Source organism: Berkeleyomyces rouxiae (genome assembly GCF_048999995.1).
Source record: "Berkeleyomyces rouxiae strain 22BRR77 chromosome Unknown BrBRR77_ptg000001l, whole genome shotgun sequence".
NCBI classification, from domain to species: Eukaryota; Fungi; Ascomycota; class Sordariomycetes; order Microascales; family Ceratocystidaceae; genus Berkeleyomyces; species Berkeleyomyces rouxiae.
The window spans coordinates 2,417,201-2,441,185 of record NW_027396491.1 but is presented as its reverse complement, the minus strand read 5'-3'; the positions used below and the strand labels follow the sequence as shown (position 1 = coordinate 2,441,185).

The window sequence follows — 23,985 nt, the reverse complement described above, 5'->3', positions numbered from 1 at the left end:
CTAGTACATGTGTTGAAACCGATAAACAAACCTCCTGGGGTAACATGAATACGAAGCCACGACCCGGACTGTCGCGATTAAATAGAACCATAAATGATGAGGTAGAACAAATGTCCACCCAAAGAAAACGATAATAATCAGCACTGGAAAAAAAAGAAGAGTAACCTTGGTCAGCATCGTTGGCGGTTCGGTTTCCTCGGCCGCCAACGTCGAAAACAATCAAAATAGCCCAACTCACGCCTCCTGAAAAAAAAAAAAGATATGCATTCAACCCACGTACATGTGTGACCACCCAACTTAGCTTGTGTTAGGTGTTGTTGTACTTGTTTCGTGATCCCAATTTTTGATACCACTCTCGCGGAGTTTAAGCTCTGCCTCAGCCGCCCGGCGGTTCGCAGCCGCCACCTCTTCCTGGAGCTGCTTGATGTACTCGATTGCCATTTCAACCGTACTCGCTTTGCTGCTGGGAGCGTTGGCAGCCTTGGTGTCCTTTTGATCGCCATCCCCCGAGTCATCCCTACTGTCCTTGAGCGGCGCCGGAAGGAGCGTAGCAATCTCCTGCAAGGCAGAGTTGATGCGGTTACGGCGCCCCTGCTCTGCGATTTTGTGTGACGTCCGCTTTGATGTCAAATTTGTTGAAAGCTCGCTGGGATACGTCACTCCGGGGACGTTGTTGCCTTCGAGTATGTTTTGGTAGTTGGATTTGGTTGCTAACAGGCGTGAAGCTGTATCTTCTGCGCCACTTGGAAGGAGAGGCTTGATGTGCGGCGAAATCTTGGGCAAGAGTGCTGGCGATGCTTGGACAGAGCCTGGGCGTCTGGCGCCCCGGACACTAAGCAGCGGCGTTTTGCGCAGATTCGGTGTTGTTGAGTTTGCGGGCAAGATTTGGGGACTTCGGGAAGTTAACGATGTATTCCGGGGTTTTGTAAATACGGGCGATGGTATTGGCGTATTGGATGATTGGGAGGCGTTATCCACAACGTTGTTATTATGCATTTGAGTATCAATATCCGTCGCAGTAGTCGAAGGTGAAAATGAAGCCGAGTCAGGCAGCTTGAATGAGTCGACAGGCCCGTTGGATATGTCGGCTTCAGGTATCATCTTTGGCGTACTACCATTCGATTTGGAAGCAGGCAGTTTCATGAGCGAAGCTGGCGTTGCAGGCGCTGGTAGTTTTGCAGACATTAACCCACCAAGGTCTATCTTGTGGGTTTGGGGTTGTATAAACGGCGAAACGCTGGCTGACTTGGTGCGAGGTAGCGGAGGCGGCGGCATATCAGACAAGGCTTCAGGCGAGACTGAAGCATTTTCCTCGGCATCTTCTATATGAATGTGGGCTGCATTTGCGTACGCATTTTCTTCCGCCTCGCTGAGAGCCTGGGTGGCGATCGAGGGGTTTGCAGCGGCAGCAGAAGTCACATGAGTCCGGCGGCGTTGAGGCTTGACTATTGGTGACTGGCGAACATTGTTCTTGGCACGCGGAGTCTTGGTGGGAGCTTTGCGTGGTTTCTTGGATATTTCTATGGCGTTCCATTCTTCGTTGCGATCGACAGGTGAGTTGGATGATGTGCCAAGGTGGCGAATCTCGGTGAATATGCTGCTGTCGTTCTGGGCGTGGAGGGCCGGTGAGGTGAGAGGGCTAAAGTAGTTGGCACCCACAGAAAAGGCGACATCAACGGAAAACTGAGACTCCAGAGGAGTCACGGCAGGCGAGACGAGGGGAGTGAAGTCAGACTGCGAAAGTGTGAGAAAGTGGCTTGAGATGCATGATACGGGGCGAATATTATACATGGTCATGTATAAAGTTCATGTCAAGTGGGGATGAGATCTGCATGGCAGGACAGGGGAGGCAATGACGTACATCTTGTGGTTGGTCCTTGAGCTGGCTAAGCCGGCTATCAAATACAGTCGGTTGAAGGTCAGTTGAGCAATAGTACTGGCTACCGCTGCCAGCCGCCAGTTCTAGACTCTGCGGCGTTGGTGGAACCTGGTGGGGGCTGAAGTATGAGGCCATGGCCTGGGGATGCTGGAGTTGTCGTCGCTGTTGTTGTTGCTGCTGCTGAGATTGTGCCTGTTCCTGGAGTATATGGCGTTGTTGCTGGAGGCGCTGTTGCTGCAGGTATTGTATTCTGGCGTCAATTTCGTTGATGACGTCGTTGGGGCCCGAGGAAAGCATCTGAGCGGGGATGGACGAATGGCCGTGAGCCGACGTCATGGGGACGACCTGCGACTGTGCCATCACAGAAGTGGTAGTAGGTGACATGAGCGACTGAGCGTGTTCGCTGCTAGTCATGGGAGTGTCCATGGGACCAGCCGAAGGAGGCAGCATTCCGAAGTCAAAGTTTACGGCATCGGGGAGGGCTCCGAGCGTGGTCATGTCCAAAAACTGTTGGAAATCATCTTGGGTGTTGTTTTGCACAGGCTGGCCTTGATGATTCCATTGGGGGGTTCCGAGCATGTCCATCGTCAGAGAGAAGTGTTGCGCACAGTAGGAGGGCGACTAGTAGCGATCCGGAGTTGCCAGATGGTGGTGAAGAATAAGAAATAGATGTGCTGTCGACAGGCCGCTACAGGGCGCAATCAAGCGATCTCCAGTTACAGATTCAGGCGTTTATTTCGACCTGGATCGGGCTCAGTGTGTCCGACCAGGCGGTGTGGGTGGGAGAAGTGGCTTGGAGATATGGCGATCAAGTTTTTTTTTGGTGGCAGTTTGGATCGACAATGGCTCGGGCGCAACAATCGAGGACGGTCTTTGCGATTAAATCGCTATCCGACGACTTTAAACGCGATGTAGAATAAACGAGATAGTGCAGACGAATAATCGGCGGGGTCTGTCGCTAAGGCAGTTTGTTTGGGATCAACAGTGGCAGCGGCTGGCAGGGCAGGGCAGGGCTGGACCAGGCTGGGCGCAAGACTTGGATTGGAGAGCAGAAGAGAGAGAAAGAGCGAGATCAAGATGGCGAGAACAGAGTGAGCGCGGAAAAGCGAGAGCGATAATGCAAAGGATTAATGACATGCGTTATCGCCGTAGAGACTTAGCGCTGGCAGTGGAGAGAGACTGGGAGACTGTGCACGCTCAGCACAGCACGGCACAATTAGTCGTCGACAGAAATTTTGGGCAGCGAGGCAAGATTCAAGGGCCAGATGCAAAGACTGAGACAACGCCAAGGTAGCGAAGAAAAAAAAGTTCGAGGGCTTAGCGCTCTCTTTTTATCAAAGTGCGATGGAATACTAAAAAGGTTCAGGACGAAAAGAGGGCCGCCACCAACATCGCCAACGCCAGGCTTCGTTTTGCTTGCTAACTGTCATGTGCAAATGTGGAGCGCTGGTCAAACCCTGGTGTGTTTATTTTAGGGTTGATCCGCCAGCCCAGACCTAGCGTCGTATCAGTCCCCACTCCACTGGTCCTGCTGGCATCTGCTAGCTCGGACAAATAAATCGAGCAACTAGTTATGCGAATAATTACAAGAAGTGGGGGCACCACGAAACTCCAGGGTTACAGCCATCTGACTCGACCAGGACCCGGCCCAGGACCGGCTCGGAAAACGGGGCCGGTGGCTGGCCAGACTGCTGGCGTGACTACAACCAGAACGCAGTCATTTTATAACCATGACGTGGATCGGTACACAGATCCCCTAGAAGATCTAACTACTGGCTGTGGCACGATACATGTCTTGATACACTCAACTACAAGTATAGGTACCAACTAGTATATCCAGATTCCCATGCACTGCCACGCCCTGATTGTCAGTGCTGGAACAGGTATAACTATCCATCTTTTCGCCAATCTCAGAGCTCCCCGAAACTTGCCTCAACAAATATTCCATGTCTGGCCACAGAATGCAGCTCCCCGTCCCAGAGGCGACCCGACGTGTACAGCTAGCAGTCCTCGAGTTACCAGGGCGTCCCTAGCCTGTAATGCCATTCCATTCCGCATTCTGATGCCCTTTCCTACTCTCCCTCTCTTTTGACAGGGTCGCTTTCCTCCCAAGATATTACGAGATGAAATAGGCCAGAGGAGGTACCTCACCTGAAGTCTGCTTGGAGCTAGTTCCATGGTGCCGTGGATGCCACGATGCTGTAATTACAATTCCCCCCTCGCTGGTTACGTCTTCACTGGCCAAGATCCGTCCGTTCTACTACCTACTCTCAGCTGATTTAGCATGTGCAAGTATCATGGGGGTGGCTATACCCACGTAACACGCTTGAGGAGTCAAGTCCAGACCACCCAGCCCGACCAAGTCAACCCAGCTACTAGAAGGTCGACATAACCACCACCACAAGAACCACGCCGCAACACCATGCTACCCATTTCCAACAAGACACCGGTGAATATCACCAGCACATCCCCCATTTCCCCGACCACAAGACACGGGGCTTCCTTCCTACTCTTATAGGCACGTTGTTCCGCACTCTCTTCTGATTGGCTACAGCTACCCTGAACGCAGGGACTAGGAACAGACGGGCTAGAAAGCTTGTTTTCGGAGGTTGTCCCAAAGCGAATGAGAGTTCTTTTGCGCTGCTCTATATTCGCTGGGTTCTTCATGATGCAATAGTTAGCCCTTGGGATTCTATGTTGTAATATTTATATTTGCTCGCCTTTTTCTCGCTGTTCGCAAGTTGTTTCTATCCGTCTTGAAGCAGTCCGAGGAGCTCTTCCGGCCTGGAGGCTCGAGTGCCACTTGATCTCTCCCTGGCAACTGTGGCGTGCGTTACATTCATACACCCATCTGTGGCGTATTCTGTCTGTCCCTTCGAGTGTCACAAGCCCAAACCCAGTTGAGCGCCCACGTGCAACCTCAAGTTTGTAAAGACCAAGTCCGATGAACAGCCGAGTTTTGGGCCGGGTCTCGGCGTTTCATCTTTGCTATAACTGGCTCTGCTATGCAAAGCCGGTTCAGCCGATCTATATCTGTCATCGGCAAGAGTGGACAATCAACAGCAACATTGGCGCGCCGAAACCACCGCCCCCTCAATCCAAACCCCAGGCCAACACGCAGAGCTGTCCTCTGTGGTTATCGATTTGGCAACCAGTAACTATACTAACTGCTTGGAACTGTGCATGTACATACATCCAGCTTACTATTGTTGTCTTTCTATTTGTTTGTCGGCCATGCATGAACCGCATATTGGTGCTTGCTACATTCCACAGCCTCGAAGTTCTACCCTGAGAGATGACGAGAATTACCTGCATCAAGAGTCAAGTCACCTCCTTCTCTTTTACCTTCATGTCCCCTTCCATATCTCTTCCAAGAACCCCACTTTGGAAGCTTCTCATACATACTGCAACCTCTGCGTATCAATGCAGAGTGCGGGCGCATGTACAGTTTGTTCTAGAAAGCTTCTCTCCCCCTATCCCATGTTCTTCTAGAACCCCCTCCCCCTTCCCCCCTGCTTTCCTGCCCTGTTCTTTTACCTGATATCTTCCACACATGTATAAATACATACATACGGGTATGTAAGCAAGGACTCAAACGAGTTACACTCACGGTGCCTTTGGCGGCTCCAGCTTGTCGGGTCGAGCTGCGGGCTGGATGGGCCAAAGGTAGCTGTGTGCATGTACATCTGCGAATCCGCCCGTGTATACATCTCATGGTTTCATTCCTTTCGGGTCTTACAGGAACAAGACAATGGTAAATCGACCAACATTCAGATAAAAAAACCCCCGAGGACCAGGAAGGGGCGAAAATCAATTAAGGAGAAGAATGAAATAAAAAAAAAAACAAAGAAAAGTCTGCCCATAAAGCACATGCGTCCCAAGGAACCAGTTGGCCTCTATATATCCACAAGTAGGCACAAACAAACAGAAAAGAGAAGACGACAACTAAATAATCGGACTCAGGGAAAAAGAAAAAAAAGACCTAGGTCGCAGTGAATCGCTAACATCATGCGACTGGTGCAGGAAAACACAGAAACAAAAACCGTCACCCTGCCCAAACTCCTGACATGCTAATGAAAGACGACAAAGCAAAGGACCCCAAGAGATATGGTGGTAGCAATAATACCAAGAGCAGAGTAAGACAAAAAAAAGGTTAAAATAGGACTGAGGAAATAGAAAGACACTCTCTGATATTTCACCAGAGCCCGATCGTAGTTTATAAAAACCGCAAGAAATAGCTTGCAGTGATTGAAAAAAAACAAGCCAAACAAAAGAAAAAAAAGGAAGATATAAAGAATCAAGGCCCCATCAAGGAGTCAATCACTCCGCGGACTCCTCGATGGATCTTGCTTCCCTCGCCTTGGCTTAGAGGCGAGGATGCCAGCGCAGAGTTGTCACTCCGCTGTGCCTCGGCCTCTGCGTTGCTACCGGCTGCCTCATTCGGCGGTAGTGATGCGTCTTTGATGGAGCTGGTCTCACTTGCCAGTGCGCTACCCTTGAGCAAGCCAGTTCCGCTGCCGATTGGCATACTGCCGCTGCCGCTACCGTTACTGGCCAGGGGCGGTGCTTTGCGGGAGCTATTGCTGCTCCGACGGCTTTCGAGATTACGGGACAACGTCTTACTAACGCCCTCGATACCATTGTTCAGAGACCGCCGCTTGTCCTTGGCGGATTTAGCAGTGTGCATGTGAAGGTCAGCCACGGCAGAAACCTTGCTTCCCGCTACTGTTGACTTGCCTAGACCCGGGGTTGAGGGTGCGCCAGGCTTGTCTTCGTGTGCATCAATAAGGTACCAACGCAGGCCATCGGATAGCTGAAAGGGGTTGTCATTCTCTTCGTTCGTGGTAACAGAGTCAGCGTCGCCATTGGTAACCTGTAAGCTCTTGGACAGGTCAACAACCCGCTCTTGAATCCTTGTAATGCGTGCAACTAGCCACTCACGCGTGCGAAGCCGGTGCGTATCCTGTTCGCGCAGGAAGTAGTGGGGGAAGCCGACATTGAAAGCAGCCCAGGCACCCGAAGTTTGGTTACGCGTAGGCAGGAAAAGAGCTAAATCACCCTCCTTGAAGTTCTTGAATGCAATCTTTTCGTGGGCCTCCTTCTGCATTCCATGGGCCTTGTCGCGATATGTTCTTGCATCCCGTTGGAACTTGCGAGCAATATGCTCAACATCCTTGAGGCGGCGGTAGACAGTGTCGGTAAATGTCTCCATATCAAAGCCTCCCAAAGAGTTGATGAAAGCCGTGTACTTTTCAGACTCGACATTGGCATCGTTGTTGTTCGTCCAGTGAATTTGATCGAGATCTTCGCCTTCCAACCCACTCCTTGTTGTCATCGTCGAGGCCTGACGAACAAGAGAGGGCGATACTTGACTATCAGATGGGTTGAGCAGCTGAGCTGTTGAGCGCTCAGATCGAGGAATGCGTTGGACAGACATGGTTGCCCCTTCACGGGTGACAATGAAACCAAGCCTCTCTAGCAGACGGACGAGGCGATCATTTTGGGTGTAAAGGCGCTTTGTGAGGTCCTTGGCCTTCTCCGTACGAATCTGGAACAAGTTGTCGAGGGAATCGTGCTTAGATTCTGAAGTATTAAACTTTTCCTTCAGAGAACGCAATTCTTCTTCAAGGCTCCCGACTTGAGACTGGCGGCGGGCCAATTCTTCTTTCAGTAATCTGAGCGCTTTTTCATCTTCTTCAAGCTTCTTCTGCAAAGACTCGGACCCGGTCTCGCCGTCTGATATTTTGATGCGAAGCTCGCTGATCTCCTTGCGGCCTTGTTCTAACTCGGCTTCTGTAGCTTTTGATCTAGCCTTTTCTTCAGCCAAAGATTCGCGCAGTTGAACGGATGCAGCTTCCATGTCCGTAAATTTCTTGCTGGACTCCGCAACCGATGCCCTTAACTGTTTATTAGCGGACTGCGTCTGGTCAAGCTCAGACTGTATGACTGAGATGTCATTCTCAATTGTCTTGACCTTTCCAATGATTTCAGACGCCTTGGACAAAATGTTATCGGTTAAGTCGCAGCGATCGCTTGGGAGCTCAGTACCAGGTAAAAGTTCGCGGTAAATATCATCAAGAACACGGTTCTGCATCTCATTGTTAGATACTTCAGTCTCGAGTTTCTTAAGAAGGCTTTTGCTTTCTTCCTGTAAAGTTTGGATTTGCTTTTGCATGATGTCCATAGTATCCCGCTGAAGTCTTGTTTCGGTTCGCAGGTATTCAATCTGCCCATCAAATTTGAGCTGTTCGTCGTGGCGGCCTTTGCGTTCTCTTTCTAATTCATCTTGGAGATTATGAACTCGCTCATCGTAAGTCGCTTTTTCGTTCTCTCGAGACATGCCGAAGTTTTCCATGTAGTCCTCAGTTTCCTCAAGCTTCTCGCGCAGCAGTTTAGCTTCAGATAGCAATGAGCGGCGTTCCTCATTGAACTCCCGCTTAAGTGCCTCGAGATTGTCAAAGAGATCCTTCTTGGTGGAGTTGGAATCCTCGCTTTGCTTTCTCAAATGCTCTGCTTCATTGTTGAGAGATTCGATCGTCTTCTTTTGCAGTTCGACCTGATCCCGTTCTGCTGCCAGTTCTTCTTTGAAACGCTCTAACTGGGTAATAATGGCAGTATCAGGTTGTTCCGTGGTCGATAGTCGCCTGCTGTCTGTCCGGGAAGATCCCTTCAGCGATAAATCCAAGCTAGAAAACGGTTGTGAGCGTGATTGGTTCTGTCGATGCAGTAGGTCCTCTAATCGCTTTATGCGACTCTCAGCGGTCATAACTTTGCTCTCGAGCCTTACTTTGTCGTCCTGGAGAGATTTAACAAGATCCTCATCGCCACGAATAAGAAGTCCGGAAAATCCCATGGAAGTATCATGCAAGCTCCCGTTCTTGAAGGCTTTTATTCGCTTTACTTGTTGTCGTGTGGGACCATTCAGGTCTGCCAGAAGCTTTTGGATATCTTCGAGAATGGACTGGTCGCCTCCTTTTTCGCTGAATACAGTGATGAAGGTTTCTAGGTCCTTCTTGGAAAGCTCCGGCCAATTTTCTTGGCCACCCTGGAGATTGACCTCCATTCCCATGGCAGGCGAATCAATCTTATCGACGCGGTAGGTACCGCCAACCATTTTAGCCCACTTTCGCCTCCTCTTGGTCTCCTCATCTTGAAACATGGCCATGGTGTTAGCTAGGTTGGTTGAGTCGGTAGTGATCTTGTCTTTCCACTCGCGCCGGCGGACAGCCTCGGCTATGAAGGACGAGTACATGTATGGAAGTTGGTGAATAAGCCGCAGATAATCAAAAGTTGCCATGTCTTCTTCAGATTCACTGAGTCGAGTCATGGATATCTTGAAGCGTTGTAACAAAGAGACAACTTCTGTAATAGCTCGCATGAAAATGACGCATTCGCCCGCTATCGCATTTCGACTTTCAGTGGCATAAATCAAAAGGTCGGAAAGCTCGGTCGCTCTTTTCGCAAGCATGGGTAGAAGTTTATCGGTGTGGGTAAGGGCAGTTCTAGATATCTGTGCCAAATCCTTGGGAGAGCCAGAAGATTGAGACGTCATTTGATAGTCGGTGTCAATTTTCTTGGATATGGACTGAACTGCTTCCAAGATTGCCTTTGATTCGTCACTCCGGGTTAATATGGAGCGACCGAGTAGATCTTCAAAAGAAGCACTTAGTTCTCCAAATCGACCAATCATATTAGCAGCGTCGTTGTCCACGACTTCAATATGACTTCTTAGTTTGTGCATGGCCTTCATAGCCAGTCGACCAGCACGGCGCGCAGTTTCAGGTTCCAACAAGTCCTCAAGTGTTGTTTTCTCGTCTGGGGGCACTTGCTTTCCGGTCATGAAGGCGACCATCTCGGGTAGTGCTGGCACGACGCGGGCTATCTGTAAATGCTTTTCTCGGTCTGTCGCAAGCATTTCGTTTTCTTTTAGTGCCCCTGGGGACCATTTCTTGAGTTCTTCATAGCGTGACTGTAGAGGCTTTAGGGAGATGTCGAGATTCGTGAGCGCAATATCGATGCACTGAACAGTGACGTCAATCTCGCGAAAACGGTCAAAAGCCATGGCATCAAGACCCTCGCAGTCTGATGCAACCTTGAGCGCCCACTCCTGTCTCTTTCGATACAGGTCTTTCCATGACGCTATTGACTTGATGTCCTGGATGGAGTTTGGCGGCTCAAAGACCTCGAAAGGGGTTGGCATCGGGGCCAGCGATATTAACGGCGAGACATTTGAAGTCTTAGACGATGAAACGCGGGTATCGTAGATGAAGAACTCGTTTTCAAGATGGATACTTTGCGCTTTGGCACTACGCCCTGATCGTGTGAGCACAACAACGTTAGATGTCGGGATAGAGGTGGCATGCGAAATCCAGCTCTTAAACTCGTCAACACTAAAAGCATGTCGCGTTTGGTGTCAGTCTCGCTTCTTCGTGCCATGTAGAATGGTCTAGGAGATGTGCTTGATATTGGCCATGTCGAGGTATGCAAAGCTCCTCCGCATAAGATAAGGATAGAATGTGGCCTGTCAATACGTACCTCATGAAGTGGGATGAGTCCGCGACGAGCTTCTGCCCACTATGGGCGACGAATACATCCAAGGTTGACATATCGTGACAACATTTCCTGACGTGGGATAGGAAAAGTCGGTGGTTTAGAGGTTTGAAACGAGAGCGATCGCACGAAAGATAAGACAACAGAAGAGCAAGCTAACTGGGCAAAAATAAGAGACCACCAAACAAAAAGCCGGAAATCACATGCGCAATTAGGAGAGGTGAAATGATTGGTGTAGAGGCAGAGAAGCGGCAAGGCCGTGGCTGGTTATGCGCCGGCTTGTGTTCGACGAGGCTCTGGGTCAAGATGGATGCTGAATATGCTGCCTCAGGCGATGGCCAACAGAGCCTTGTGGATGATGCAACAGGCTGCAAACTCGATGATGGTGATGGGTCAAAGTCTGCAAGCAAGAAGAAGGCGTCAGACGCCTGAATGCAGTTCGACCAAGGCCAACCCTGTCAACCCCTGTCACAGGAGCTTGGGTTGCCGGAACATTACATTTTCCCATCCGACATTACATCACCGATATGTAGACCCTAGACCCTGGTACTTTAGTTCTGGTGGCGTAAGCAGTTGATATCTGTGGCGTAAATTTGCCCAACTTCACCAACGTGGCGTAGGCGAGACAAGAACCCAAGATTGATCGCAGTGTTGAACCAAGCAAACTCTACAAGTTGACATATTTACTACAGTCTCGACGGGAAACATAACGTGGGGACACTGGATAAAATGGATGTCACTGTCCCGCAAGATGAGCCGGTCCAACTCTCTGCAGACGAGAAAAAGGTCCTGGCGCTTTATGACCAATTAGAAAGACTCAGGCTCGAGACAGCCATCATCAAAGCCCAACAAGCGCATGTCCGCTCAAGCTCAAGCTCAAGATGTAAGAAGCAAAAACATTCTGGTGGTCTTTTTTGAGGCGTTCCATGTGCGGGTGAGGTTGTTGACATGACCGCAGCTAGTGTAGAGGTTACACCAGACCAAGTGAGGGAAGGCAAAGAGAAACTTCTCAAGGCCAAGTCACGATATGCGGTTCAGAAGGAGATTGTTGATAGCGTTCTGATGATGTATCCTGTCCTCAGGGCTGTTCATCAAGGAACCTTTTGCTCTCCGATTGAACGGTAAGTCGGAATACTCTCCTATCCAGTGTGTTGTGTACATCTCTAACAGGTGCCAACTTCAATAGCGACCTCACTCCACATCTGATGGATCGTGATTCCTCATCTTTTGCCGCATCCAAAAACGCCATGGAGCTTCAGGCAGTTCTAGAAAAAACGACAACGGTCCAAGCCAAAGCCCTCAAGGAATGGAATAAGAATGCCGAGCTGGCTTCGGATGTCCAGGAGTTGGCGCATGAGGTGACTCGCCAAAAAGAGGAACCGTTGAATACAACAGAAAACGACGATGAACTCGATCAGCTCAAAGCTGATGTCAAATCTAGCCGGTATAAATGGATGGTAATGAAAGGTACAGCAAGTGCAGTTGTGACTGGAAGTGGCGTTGATTGGGCGCACGACCCAGCTCTATTAGAGGTTGTTCTAGAACCTGAAGACATAGATTGATGCTTGCAAGATGAGGGTGGTAGTTTGTTAGTTAATGGGCACCATGTTGTCGCTAGTAGCGGACGGGATTGGATTCTACAGTATACCGTCAATATTGAAGGTTGAAAAGAACCCCCAACAGAGGCACAAGTTCCAAGCTGTAAAGACATGCGTGTAGAAATAAGCATAGCTACATATTCACGAGAGAGTCGCAATATTTCTGATGCTAACCCTGACGCACCCTTATTTACATTGGAGGAAAAAGAGAGAGAGGGTGGGCACAGGTGATAGGAAGGTCTGGGGGATAAGAGGAAATTTGGAGCACACACAATCAGCAAAAAGTGCGCGACAAAACCGGCTCTTGCACATTAAAGCGGCAGGGTCTCTAACGAAATGGGAAGTGCTTTCCCCCGCCCAAAAAAACAGTGCCAAAAAAAGAGAGAAAAAAAATAGGCAGGCTAAAGGGGAAGTGCCTGGTTAGAGAGGTACCTGCACATTAACAAAAGTCAGCAGTGCAATGTAGGCGGCAAGAGTCTTGGACTGGCGCTCAAAATAGGGAATGTGTGTGTGCATGTGTGCGTGTGTGAGGCACACTCTGGTACCTGACACGGACACAAGGTACCTGTACTTGCACTTATCGGTCGTTGTATCGTGGCGTCGCTGCTCCAGATACAGTCTAGCAGGAGCTCTACGAAACGATGAAACTCCCTAGTGAACAAGCCCTTTCGGCTTATCACACAGACATAGCACAGGCAAGTGAAGTAAAGTCCATTTAGCCCCTTCACACTAATGCCTCCTGCTCCTGGAGATAATAGACATGTACAACTACAAAAAGAAGTACTATAGTTACTTGTACTTAAGTGTGGACTTGCGCACTGTGGATGGTGTTGTGTTTGATCCAGATAACTCAGGCAAGTACCAGCCCAGTCAGAGAGCGTGTCGACGGCCGGATCTCGTGCCATGACTTGTGATTGGACGATGAGTTGAGATCTGCCTCACAAAATTGTACAGGTACAAGCACTAGCACAAGCACAGGTAGACAGCCCATTGGTTGCGGCGAGGGCGCGGTGTATAAATTTGTACCTGCACACGAATTAATTTGTGCGTTTTTAGGGACAGACAGCAGCCTGAAAGCGAAATAGCCTGGCGCCCACAAAGGGGGAAGGCAAGCATTAGTTACGTACTTGCGTGTATGGCCCAGTACTTTGATGTAGAGGTACATCGAGCGCGGGTACCCACTGAGCGAATTTTGCACATGAGGGTACATTTACATCTCCTTTCGTCCATGTATCTCATTTCTTCTATTTTTGATAGGGCAAAAGAAGGCACGTCCACCTGGCCAAGGAGAAAAAGGGAGCCGGGTTTTGCGCTGGACAGTCTGGGCTGAGACCAGCCAGTCGTGGACCATTCATATACATAGCTACACGTACACATAGCTACATATGGATGTACCTACCTACCCACCAACCATAGCCAAGTGGGTGTGTCTCGCCGGGCTATCTGAATGGCTAACAAGCAAGCAAGTGGGCTTGGTGACAAGTCTCCAATACAGCTGGACAGACGACGAGGGCTGAAAGCCAAGGGATGCTCCGGCATGAGCGGCTGTGTGTCGAGGACTCGGCTTCTAGGCCTTGAGGAAAGCCGCATTACATGATTACGTGATGGTTCTATCTACAGGTATACTTGAGCGTGTGTGTCCGTACTGTGCTGTACTGCACTGTACGTATATACTTGAACGTTTGGGCCTAGACACTCGATAGGCTTTCTTGGTTTTCGGCCCTCATACGATGCCAGCAAAATTGGAGCAAGACGGCTGCAGCAAAGCAGAGCAAAAAGAAATACAAGTACCGTTGACCAGTTGATTAGTTATGTAACTATGTTTGTACAAGTACCTAGTTCTAGATATCGTGTTACTTGGGTGAAAGTGAAAGCCGATGTTGACCGCTTGGGATGCACGCTTTGGTTTGGCTGTGTCAGCTTAGTTTCAACTTCTTTCAGCAGCCTCAGCGATTCTGGCCAAAGCTTTGGTGCTGCTGCACTGAGTGCTGGGATGCTGAAAGGCTGGATAGTATGCACCACACAAAGAAGATTGGACGAGGGCGTGTATCCATTGCTAACCGTGTCTTAAGCACCGCACATATTCTATTGCTGGTATAGCTTCCATGGTAATGAGATGAATTGACTGATATAACCATCCATTTCATTTCGCCGAGTACCACGAGGGTTATTCCTTAAAAAAAAACAAGATAACAAGCAAAAGACGGACACTGTGAGGTTGCGGCCAGCGCGTCGCGATAATTGGAAGATTTTGTTTCCAGGCTCATCTGATTGCTAGGGTTGCTGCGGGGTTGCTGCGGTGGAGATAAAACTGGGTGCAGAGACGGTTCAAGCTCTCCTGGTATTATGGGGCCTGGGTTATCTGACCTCATCTGATTCCAGCTGGCGTGTTTTGAGTGCCTGGAGAGGAGAAAGAAAATGGAACTTGGAGAGGAGCTTCGGTATGTTTGCTGTTGGCAGAGGGAAGCTAGGCAGTCTGGCAGGTAGAGCTTTGGCATTCGACCAATCACAGAGCCTGCGTCCAAGCATGAGGGCAGCGATTACGGTGGGGGTTAGAACCAGAATATGGACGGCAATTGTGCAAGCTGTCCTTGAACACTCGAGGTCGTGGTTCTTGTTTGTATGTACATATGTATTTGGGGACAAATGGGTGGAGGAGATGTGCTTCAGGTATAGATTCAATGAGAAGTAGAGGTATCAGGACTAGTACAAGTTAAGAACAATTAAAACTACAAGTACAGGTACAAGTACAGGTATAGGTACATACAAGACAGTGAACGCATAGTGCCAGCTTGTATTGCTGAGTGATAAGGGCAAGAAGGGAAAGATGAGAGGGAGGCAGGAATGCGAGAAGGGCGAGGCACGCGTCGAATCGCTCGTGTTGCAGTTGCGTGTTGGAGGGGAAAATTACAGTATGCAACATCTCCTGCCTCCTGTCTCCCCGTGTTCCTTCCCTAACAGCGCAATAACATGATGGGTTAGTCAGGTATGTAATGTAATGTAGGTAGAAGTAGAATAGACACAGGCCCAATAAAGCCTTTTCAACAGTGTGCCAGCGCCAGTGGCACCAGCGGCTGGCACAAGCGCATAACGGGAATTATATGGTAGGCGGCTAGTACATGCTAGTGGGTGTACGTGGGCACTTGTGTACTTGTATAGCTACTTGGCTATGTATTTGTATGCTTGCATGCTTGTGGAGTATGTACCTGTACTTGAGCCTGTGCTCAGTGCATGCAGTACATGTAGTGTTTGTACAAGTACCTGTGACAACTATTCAATACATACATGGGAGTTGCCCCAGCCACAGCCAAATTTAGGAGCAATGAGATGAGGTGAGAGATGATAGAGAGGAGGAAGAGAAGAGCGAGAGAGTCAAGTCACCGCGCAAACGCGGCCAAGCTGGTGTGAGAAGAGTGTCTGAGAAAGAGAAAGTGGAGTCGCTGTAATAATGATGGCAGTAGAAAGCAGGCTAAGCTGGGCCTCCACGTTGGAGTGTGTGTGTGCAAAGAGGGAAGAGGGAGTCAGCCAGTCAGTCAATTGCCTGTGCAGTGTTGTCCTGCGTGGAGCGTGTGGTTCTTGCTTTGGGTGCCCCCTTTTCATTGCGCTCGCTCTGTGGTGTGCTTGGGACAGAGGGTCTGGCTATCTCTTTGGCAAATTGGCTGGCATGAGAGAGAAAGAATATAATATGGCGATGATTCAGTAGAGCCAGTGCCGTGTGTTTACAAGTGCAGCACCACACCTGAGCTTTTGCTTTGTATTGGTACTAGTGTTGGTACTGGTACTGGTATGTACCTGTACGTACACTTGTGTGGTGCTGGTACTTGTCTGTATTGTGCCTGTCGTAGCTGCACAGTGCGCCGCCTCTGGTCGGTCTCTCGTTTGCTTGCCTGCCCTTGACTGGGCCAAGCACAGACACGGCTGATTTTTTCGAGCGAAATCACGTACAGTGCGAACGGGGCGCCATCGCCCCATGCACTGGGAACAAGTGCAACCGCGACAAACACAGGCTGGGGAAAAGGCGAGCCCACTTAATCAGTCGCCCATAGTAAAAAGGCCCTCCTTGGCCCTCCCCCATACAGCTTTTCCCTCTCTTCTTCACTCATACAATTTTCCCATACAAAGTTGCCCGCCAAACCGCCCGCCCACAGGTGAGTACTTTGATTTTGCTGCAGCTCCCCACCCAAACACATGTCACTTTATTTTTATTCCCTTTGAATTTTTTTTTGCAGAGACCTTCACTTGGCTGTGTGTCGTCTATCGCAATCCGTTCGCCAGTTCTAAAACCCCATTTACCACCCTCGATCGCGACAGCGCACACGAATTGCACCGCACAGCGCACAGCAGCACTTTTGAATCTTTCAGTGCACGTTGCCGCCTCTGCATCGTGAATTGCTAGCAAAAGCTCAGAGCTGGAGCTTACGACGGTTGCTTGTCGTTGTGATTGTCACTGTGTTTTTTTCTTCTTTCTCATTTTTGTCTATCTTTCAGTGCCCATTGCACTACCATCATCGTTTTTCTTTGCGCGCAGCGATCTGACTTATTTACGCATCAGAATATTTGCATAACTGCTGGATTTGCACATTCGCATTATTTTTTCCTTTCTTGAATTTTCAAAAGGTACGTTTTGCGATGCATCCCCGCTGCTGCAGCTACGGCGCCGTGTTGCGTGTTAGTGGCGCCTGTCGCTTCCAACTTACACGGCACGGCCTCGTTCGACGCTGGGTTGCAGCACAAGTCACCGACCGAAGACAACGCAAACCTTGTCAAAAAACCAAGCCGCAAAATGGGGCCTCTGCTAACAAATGTGCCCCAAACAGACATATCTTACATCCTTCACAATGCCTAAGGCTGCTACCTCCAAGCGCGGAACCAAGGTTGAGAAGACCCGCAGAAAGAAGGACCCCAACGCTCCTAAGCGCGGTCTGTCTGCCTACATGTTCTTCGCCAACGAGCAGCGCGACAATGTGCGCGAGGAGAACCCCGGCATTTCCTTCGGCCAGGTCGGCAAGTTCCTGGGCGAGCGCTGGAAGGCCCTTGACGAGAAGCAGCGTGGGCCCTACGAGGCCAAGGCTGCCGCCGATAAGAAGCGTTACGAGGACGAGAAGCAGGTCTACAACGTAAGTCTATGACATGGCCACGGTTCTTCGGGAACTGCCTGTCTGATACAGCCCGCTAACATGTACGTCTTTAGGCTGCTGCCGACGAGGAGTCTGCTTAAAAGAGCACCATTTTCCAGTCTATCTCTTCACTTCCCCGCCGTCTTGAATCAAGGACGACAGCGTCGCAAGTAACATTTTAGAAACACTTGAGACGACCAAGTCACTTTCCCCCTTGATCTGAACATCTCTTCCTCACTCATTTTTCATTTGGTCGCATGGTGTTGATCGGGCAGGTAAATCGGAGGCTCTTGGGAATCGGGATTCGTCGCTGCGTTTGTCTTGTTTTTTTGTCTTTATTTTTTGGCTTTGCTCGTCGGACTTTGGCTGTTGCTTTTTTTGTGGGCTTTTGATTTCCATGTCTTGGTTTAGTTTTTCCGGCTTCTTTTTATGTTCCCCGTCCCTTTTCCAGATTCCAATGACCGCTCCGCGCCTGTATGCCTCTTTGTTCTTTATTACTACTTTATGTCATTATTTTCCTCTCACTCCTGTCTTTTGACCTCTTTTCTTGTGATCATGTTCTCACGTTAAGCGTTGAAATGGTGTTAAGGTTTTGACTTGGAGACTGACAGGCTCTCTGGAGTCTTGGCTCATTTTGAATAGCTACTGAGCTAATGCGCTTGTTATCTTCGATGCACAAGTGATCGTGTATTGTGTGCATTGAGACGGACTCAAGAAAAAGGGGATACTTTTGGACCAATCTTTCAACGACTGAACACGTCATTTGTTTCCCGCGCTGTCAGGTTGATCATGGTGTGCATCTACTGCTACCATAGGTCAACTGCCAAAGGCAATGGTAGTGCATAATGGTCAGCGGTCTAGACAGAGAGAGCCATAGACCCTGAACATGGTATACTGAGGTCGGGCGACGCGGTTGCAGCCAAAGTCGCGGTGCGGCTCTCTACTCCGGTAGAGGCGTCGTATAGATAGGCGAGATACCATAAGAAACTGGAGCGGGCGAGTCTGAGAGAGACTGGTAGTGTGTATAGTTGTAACAGTTTGTGGAGGATCTTTGCATGTATGCATGTAAATATGCACGTACGCATGTATCTAGGAGCTGAAATGGTGATCGGTGCGTTTTCTTCCTTTGCGTTTTTTTGGTTCTTGCACGTATTATACTAGTTAGTACTTACATACATACACACTTGCGCTCAGCTGAACCATTTTCCCTGAGCTCGAATGCGAACCCAAGCCTAGGATTGTCTCTCGGCGCGAAGTCTGAGCTCAACGATCCTTTGAGTAACGTGGAGCTTCGGCGATTACTAAGGCCATGTTACACAGGCTACCGAAGGTCGAGGAAGACATGGCTTCACCTCGTCTCGATCTGTCTCTGCGCCGTCTATATGGGGTACTCTTTTTTTTTTTTCTTTTTTCTGTTGTTGTTGCTTGAAGGTGCCAGCAGATGTTGTATGCGCTGCTAGAATGTAAGCATACACACGACGCCTCTCCTCTATTAGCCGACTGATGATTGCTACATAGACCGTGTGACCATTGATCGGTTTCTCGACTAGCACAGCGACTCGTTAATGTGGCGCCAGTTGAGACAAGGTAAAAAATGTTGAAGCCTCTGAGGTTTTACTTTTTTTTTAGAGAGATGATGGTGACATTATGTAATTGTGTTTGTTAGGCTGCAAGAAAATGTGCACATAATCCTGTCCATGTATTGGGTTTACAGATAAGACAAAATACACGAGGAATTGCCTCACGAAGAGCTGTCTTTCCTAACGCAGAGCTCACCGCCGAGACCAGAGCAGAGCAAACATCTAGCCCACCGATAGGAATGGGGCTTCGAAGGGTGCTTTTGCTGGTGTTATACAGAGACATCGGAAAATAAGTCAGACAGCGAGTGAGTATAAAGACGCGGGTATGCAAATATATGTATATATAATCATGCGACATCATCACATGCCGCCTTTATGCTATGTATTTTCTGCCAGCGAAATCTAAGACCTGCTTGTACTCATCGGTCACACTAGCGCTAAACCGACCGCTACCGTCCGTTTCTATGTGGAATACTGAGTACATATATATTCTTGTGATCCCGCACTCTTGCCACACGGAACCTCGCTTCCCCTCGCTGTGGACCTCCGTTACTGCGCGGCGCCACATTCAAAAAGTGCGGGTTTAAGCAGGTTTATATACCGGCAGCAGACTGTATACGAACACCGACGGAACAAAGGGGGCTTAGGCCTACATTCAGAGTACAGACGGTGTGTACCGTCCGGCCTTACAAAGCGGGCTAGACCGGAGTTGTTCTCCATTGACGGGGCTGCCGTTGATAAATCCCTTGGAAGGGTTGCTGACACAAACCCCAAGGCGACAGGGGGCATAGGAAAAGAAAAAGACATTGGGCAATGGGCGTTCTAGCACGCACGCACACATGCATGCCAACAAGAGATGGAGCGAGAACAAGACGTGAGAAGCGGGGAGAGTAGATTGTTGAGAGCACTACAGGAGGGGCTGCATAAAAGACGGGAATTGGCGCTGGGCGGTGTTTGCATACTTTCTTTATGTAGTTATACATGCTTGGAGTACTTGAATTAGTAGTACTTCTAGAAGACAGGCGAAGGGGAAGGAGAACCGGCACTAGACACTTGTACCTACATGGGTCTGGGGACACACAAGAAGACAAGATGCATGGGAGACAACAGGTTTGGTGGCTTGGGAACCGACTTCTAGGGTGTTCCATGTTCTCTACGACCCTTTGTCCAGCGGCTTGGCTTGCATATTCCCTCTATCTGTGTTAGTTAGGACGGCATATTTATAGTGCTTGTATAAGCTGGACAGTGCTTGGTGTTTCGTTTCGTATGTGATAGACATGCACAACAGGGAGACTGAGCGGGCGGAAGAAATCCGCAACAGTCCCTTGAGCCAGTATTTGAACATGGAACTGAACTTCTAGAGTCGCTGGCTTTATGGAGTGAACGCGACATGTGACTGGGGATTTTTTTCTTGTTTCCAGAGACCAAAGTGACGTCAAAAAGCCCGAGATGGTTGAGAGGCGCACCTTCCTTGGCGCCGCCGCGAAGAAAGAATAGAATGCAATTGTTGGTTGGGCGCCCCACTTTTAGCTTCTAGTGTCCCATAGTGCGAACACACACGCACCGTGCTCCTCTTTTACCCACAACCTGACGTCTATACCCAACCAACACCCCGCTGCATTACTGCCCACTCGATATTATCTCGCATGACCTGGCTGCAGATGGGCGCATATTGAGATAAAAAGACTGCATTGATAAGATGCCCGATGGCGGCCACATGCCAAACCTACAACCGCAATGCGTCGGCAGTGCTTGTATGACGGCCTCTCTGGTCGCACATCTGCGCATGCGGTGTGGGATGTGTGCGATTTATAGATCCTTTTGTTTTTATCACAAACGTACGCGCCCACCGACACTCAATATAGCTTAATTCGCAAACAATGGCCCAGGCAGGAGAGGCAGCAACGAGACAAGGAAACAAACATACGGCCATATCGCGAACTTGTACATGTATGACGCCCGGCGACGATCGCGGCTCGGACTTCGGCCGAGTCATGCAGAACACACCAGGGCACCGAACATGCACATTCGGGTGAGGAAGACCAAACATTAGTGGAAACAAGCGCTTGCCCTAGGCCAAGATACGCCAAGTAACGCCTGTTTAGGCAATTGTGTCAATGGTCAGAGCAAAGCCTAACCCGCCTAGCTCTCGTCTCCTTTACTGGTCCCCCTTCCGCGATGCAACCCAAGAAGAGCCGGACTAACTGAAATCTGACGTAACCATCAGTGAGGCAGAGAGACTTGCCGAGTATGGATATGAGGTGAGGGCAGGAAAGAGATCTGGCAATATGCCATTGACCAGGTATTGTGGGGCTTGTTAAGTAGGAGGTGAGGAGGGGAGATGGAGCGATGGGAGAAAACGAGCAAGAGAAGACAGGGCAGAGAAAACCTTGAAGTCATGTCTCCTTCTCGCCTTCCGCTGCCCTGCCATTCTTTCGCCAGTTGACGCCATATATCAAGCCCTGCAACAAGCACTACAAAATCCTGTAAGCTAACTGCCCACGTCCTATGTCGTCATCTTTGGACTGTTGCGCCGGATAGCGAATGAAGCTGCGACTCCGAGCCAACCTGCGCATCCCTAGTTCTTGATTGTTTGCCAGCTGGTTTTATCATACTGGCTTCCCTGTTCCTCCATCACTCACTCCTTTGGTTCTTGTGTACAGTCTTTGTCTGCTGATGCTGATACTTCTAGACTCGGCTCCTATTGCTACGTTGTCAGGGTCACCGTTTCTTACCTGCATCCCTTTTCAACTTCTCCAGCTAGACTGATTGCCCGCTTGTCCTACCGTTGCTAGAGTCGCGTATCACTTGCCGTTTCCAAGTGAGCAGAAGCAATGGTTGTAGACTTATATCTTTGCCCTCTTCCCCTCGTCCAGTCCCTGACTGATGTGGCTCCTCGCCATTTTGCACCTCTACCTCCAGGCACTGACTTCTCCCACCATTACCTCCCGGCCTCTTCATCCATGGGCTCTGACTCTTACTCTCTTTACCCTTATCCGGAAGCATATCCCTTATCTTTCTGTCCTCCTCTTCCATCGCACTCAGTTATGGAAGTCGACACCAACTACAATAGCTACTATGATGTGCGTCTCATAATGGGCTGCTACATTGAGGCTATGCATTGCGATAATGTGGCTGGAATGTTGGAGCAATTAGCACAACATATAGACCACCTAATGAGCGGTGCAATGCACCTTCGCGCTCTCATCCAATTTACCTACCAGGCTGCCAGACAACTCCAGAGGCTGTGCCTATGCGCTTCTAGCTGTACCCCGCACCGTCGTCCGTTGCTGCTGCCGTATCTCCAGATATTTCTACCAAGTCTTCGTAAGACGCTATCCGACATTTCTAGCATCTGCAACGACCGGTCCCGCAGAAAGAGCGACCGCTGGCGCCGCATGTACCACGAACTGTCAACGGAGGGCGGCTACATAAGCCTTCCGGCTCGCTTTGAGATGTTCAATGCCTACATCAATAGCCTATTCCAGTTGTTGATGCAATCTGTGACCTTTGAGCCGAGCGAACTAGAGCAGATGAAGGAAAAGCTCATGTTCCTTCGCGGAGGTCAAAAGATAGGTATGGAACAATAAAACGTGTGGAGGGACGCTGAGTTTGTCAACTAATATTGTGCTCATATAGAAGCTCCGGCAGGTCCTACGCCTGACGGCATCCGTGGTGAAGCTTTCCTACCTTACGATGGAGTAAGCAATGTTTGGTCTAAGCCTTATGATTACAGATACTAACTGGATACTAGAGCCTCCATTGGGCCGAGAAAATCTTTACTACACCGCTGCCGTCGCGTACGCTAATCTCAGGGTCTATCGTGTAAGTAAAACGGTTGTGAGTAGCTTGGAACACATGCTAATCAACTCCCAATCAAGGTCCATGGTTTATGGGAACGTACCAGGAACACCACATGTACCGTTGATGACCCCCGGGTCTAGAGTTCTAATGCACAAGTAAGACAGCCTGTAGCACAACAAGACATTGGCGCATATAAACCCCGCAAGCCAGTCAACCATACAGATACAGGGCCTTTGCTGACGCATAACAGAGAATTCAACAACGGCCGCATCAAGCTGACCGTCCACCTGGACAGCAAGACTAACATTCCCATGTATTGCTGCCGCAATGAAGTCAACCATAGATTCATCCACTCGGTTGTCCCCGCGCAACACTTGATTGTCGAGCGTGATGGTGTTTCCAAGGGCCATGGCCTGTCAAACCCTACCAGTGCATTGGTGCTACGGGAATTATCCCCCCAGGAACAGCGCCGCAAAGTTTGGATGACCCTAGCCTTTACCTGCTGGGAAGGTGAGTGCGATGGGAATACCATGCCAGAGGCGAGCCAAGTTGGTGAGGTCTTGGTGGAGAATACCGCTGACTATGACGTCTAGAACTGGTTTTGATGTGGACTACCAGCCACGTGTTAAAGATCCATAGCAGTCCCCCAGTGACTCTACTCGATGGAGAATATGAGATCTTTGGCGAAGAATCCCTGTTCCAAGCGTAAGTGAAAAGAGAGACAGGGACACAGAGATGAATCATATACTGACCCACGGCTTATCCTTCTTGTAGCATGATCCACGGACCTGACAAAACCATCAGATCTCTTAGTGTTCTTGAAGAAAGTCAAACTGGCGCCCGCCGCCTCTACTGCGCCGTGTACGAAGGCAGATATAGAAAAGCCACAATATGGACGGCTTTCAGTAAGTGGTTGCCCTTGGGGTTATCTTCGGTTTTGTGGGACAAACTCCTTGTCTCTACAGTGTCACACTGGAAAGCGGGGGTTGTCCCACCCACCCCCACCCCGCTAGCAGCACTGACCCTAACACACCAACCCTATCAACAGTTACACATGTATCCAAATCGCCGCAGTGGCTGGAACGCAAGGGGAAACGCCGTGTGCATCTGAAAGACCTTCAGCTGTACATCTTTTCCAATGATTTCGACGAGCAGGTGCACCGACAGACACCGGGCGGTGTGTTTGAGGTGCACTTTGCGACAATAGATGGTGAGTTTTTTTTCCTCTTTTCGACTCCGAAGTTCTGCTGTCTGGCGGTCTGCGCTTACTAACAGCGAAACAGCTTGTGACCACTTTGTGGATCTGTTTGCTCCACCAAATACGTCGGCTCCCATCACCATGTCGGGCGCTTCTTAGAAGACGGTGGATGGTGCGCGGTTAATCATGGCGATTGGTCTTTGTAGTTGACTATGTTTTGGTGCACGTTTTGCTTTGCGCGAATGAATGACGATTGTGG

At 49.6% G+C, this 23,985-nt stretch overlaps 5 protein-coding genes across 5 annotated transcripts; 3 read left to right on the top strand and 2 right to left on the bottom strand.

Moving 5' to 3' along the window:
• Positions 1-297: 297 nt before the first annotated feature.
• Positions 298-2,464, bottom strand: BROUX77_000710 (uncharacterized protein; the record flags this gene model as incomplete). The annotated part of the gene is made up of 2 exons (XM_073752154.1): positions 298-1,734; positions 1,862-2,464. 2 exons carry the CDS (start codon positions 2,462-2,464, stop codon positions 298-300), a joined length of 2,040 nt encoding a protein of 679 aa, XP_073608947.1.
• Positions 2,465-6,176: 3,712 nt separating this feature from the next.
• On the bottom strand, positions 6,177-10,485 carry BROUX77_000709 (uncharacterized protein; the record flags this gene model as incomplete). Its single annotated transcript, XM_073752142.1, has 2 exons — positions 6,177-10,269; positions 10,415-10,485. 2 exons carry the CDS (start codon positions 10,483-10,485, stop codon positions 6,177-6,179), a joined length of 4,164 nt encoding a protein of 1,387 aa, XP_073608946.1.
• A 673-nt stretch (positions 10,486-11,158) lies between these two features.
• BROUX77_000708 (uncharacterized protein) lies at positions 11,159-11,991 on the top strand (the record flags this gene model as incomplete). Its single annotated transcript, XM_073752131.1, has 3 exons — positions 11,159-11,312; positions 11,388-11,550; positions 11,616-11,991. The coding sequence occupies 3 exons, from the start codon at positions 11,159-11,161 to the stop codon at positions 11,989-11,991; spliced, it is 693 nt and encodes a 230-aa protein (XP_073608945.1).
• A 4,874-nt stretch (positions 11,992-16,865) lies between these two features.
• BROUX77_000707 (uncharacterized protein) lies at positions 16,866-17,245 on the top strand (the record flags this gene model as incomplete). The annotated part of the gene is made up of 2 exons (XM_073752120.1): positions 16,866-17,144; positions 17,219-17,245. 2 exons carry the CDS (start codon positions 16,866-16,868, stop codon positions 17,243-17,245), a joined length of 306 nt encoding a protein of 101 aa, XP_073608944.1.
• A 4,526-nt stretch (positions 17,246-21,771) lies between these two features.
• On the top strand, positions 21,772-23,885 carry BROUX77_000706 (uncharacterized protein; the record flags this gene model as incomplete). The annotated part of the gene is made up of 9 exons (XM_073752109.1): positions 21,772-22,300; positions 22,364-22,425; positions 22,479-22,549; positions 22,606-22,683; positions 22,779-23,038; positions 23,122-23,233; positions 23,303-23,433; positions 23,577-23,738; positions 23,812-23,885. The coding sequence occupies 9 exons, from the start codon at positions 21,772-21,774 to the stop codon at positions 23,883-23,885; spliced, it is 1,479 nt and encodes a 492-aa protein (XP_073608943.1).
• Between the last annotated feature and the right edge of the window lie 100 nt (positions 23,886-23,985).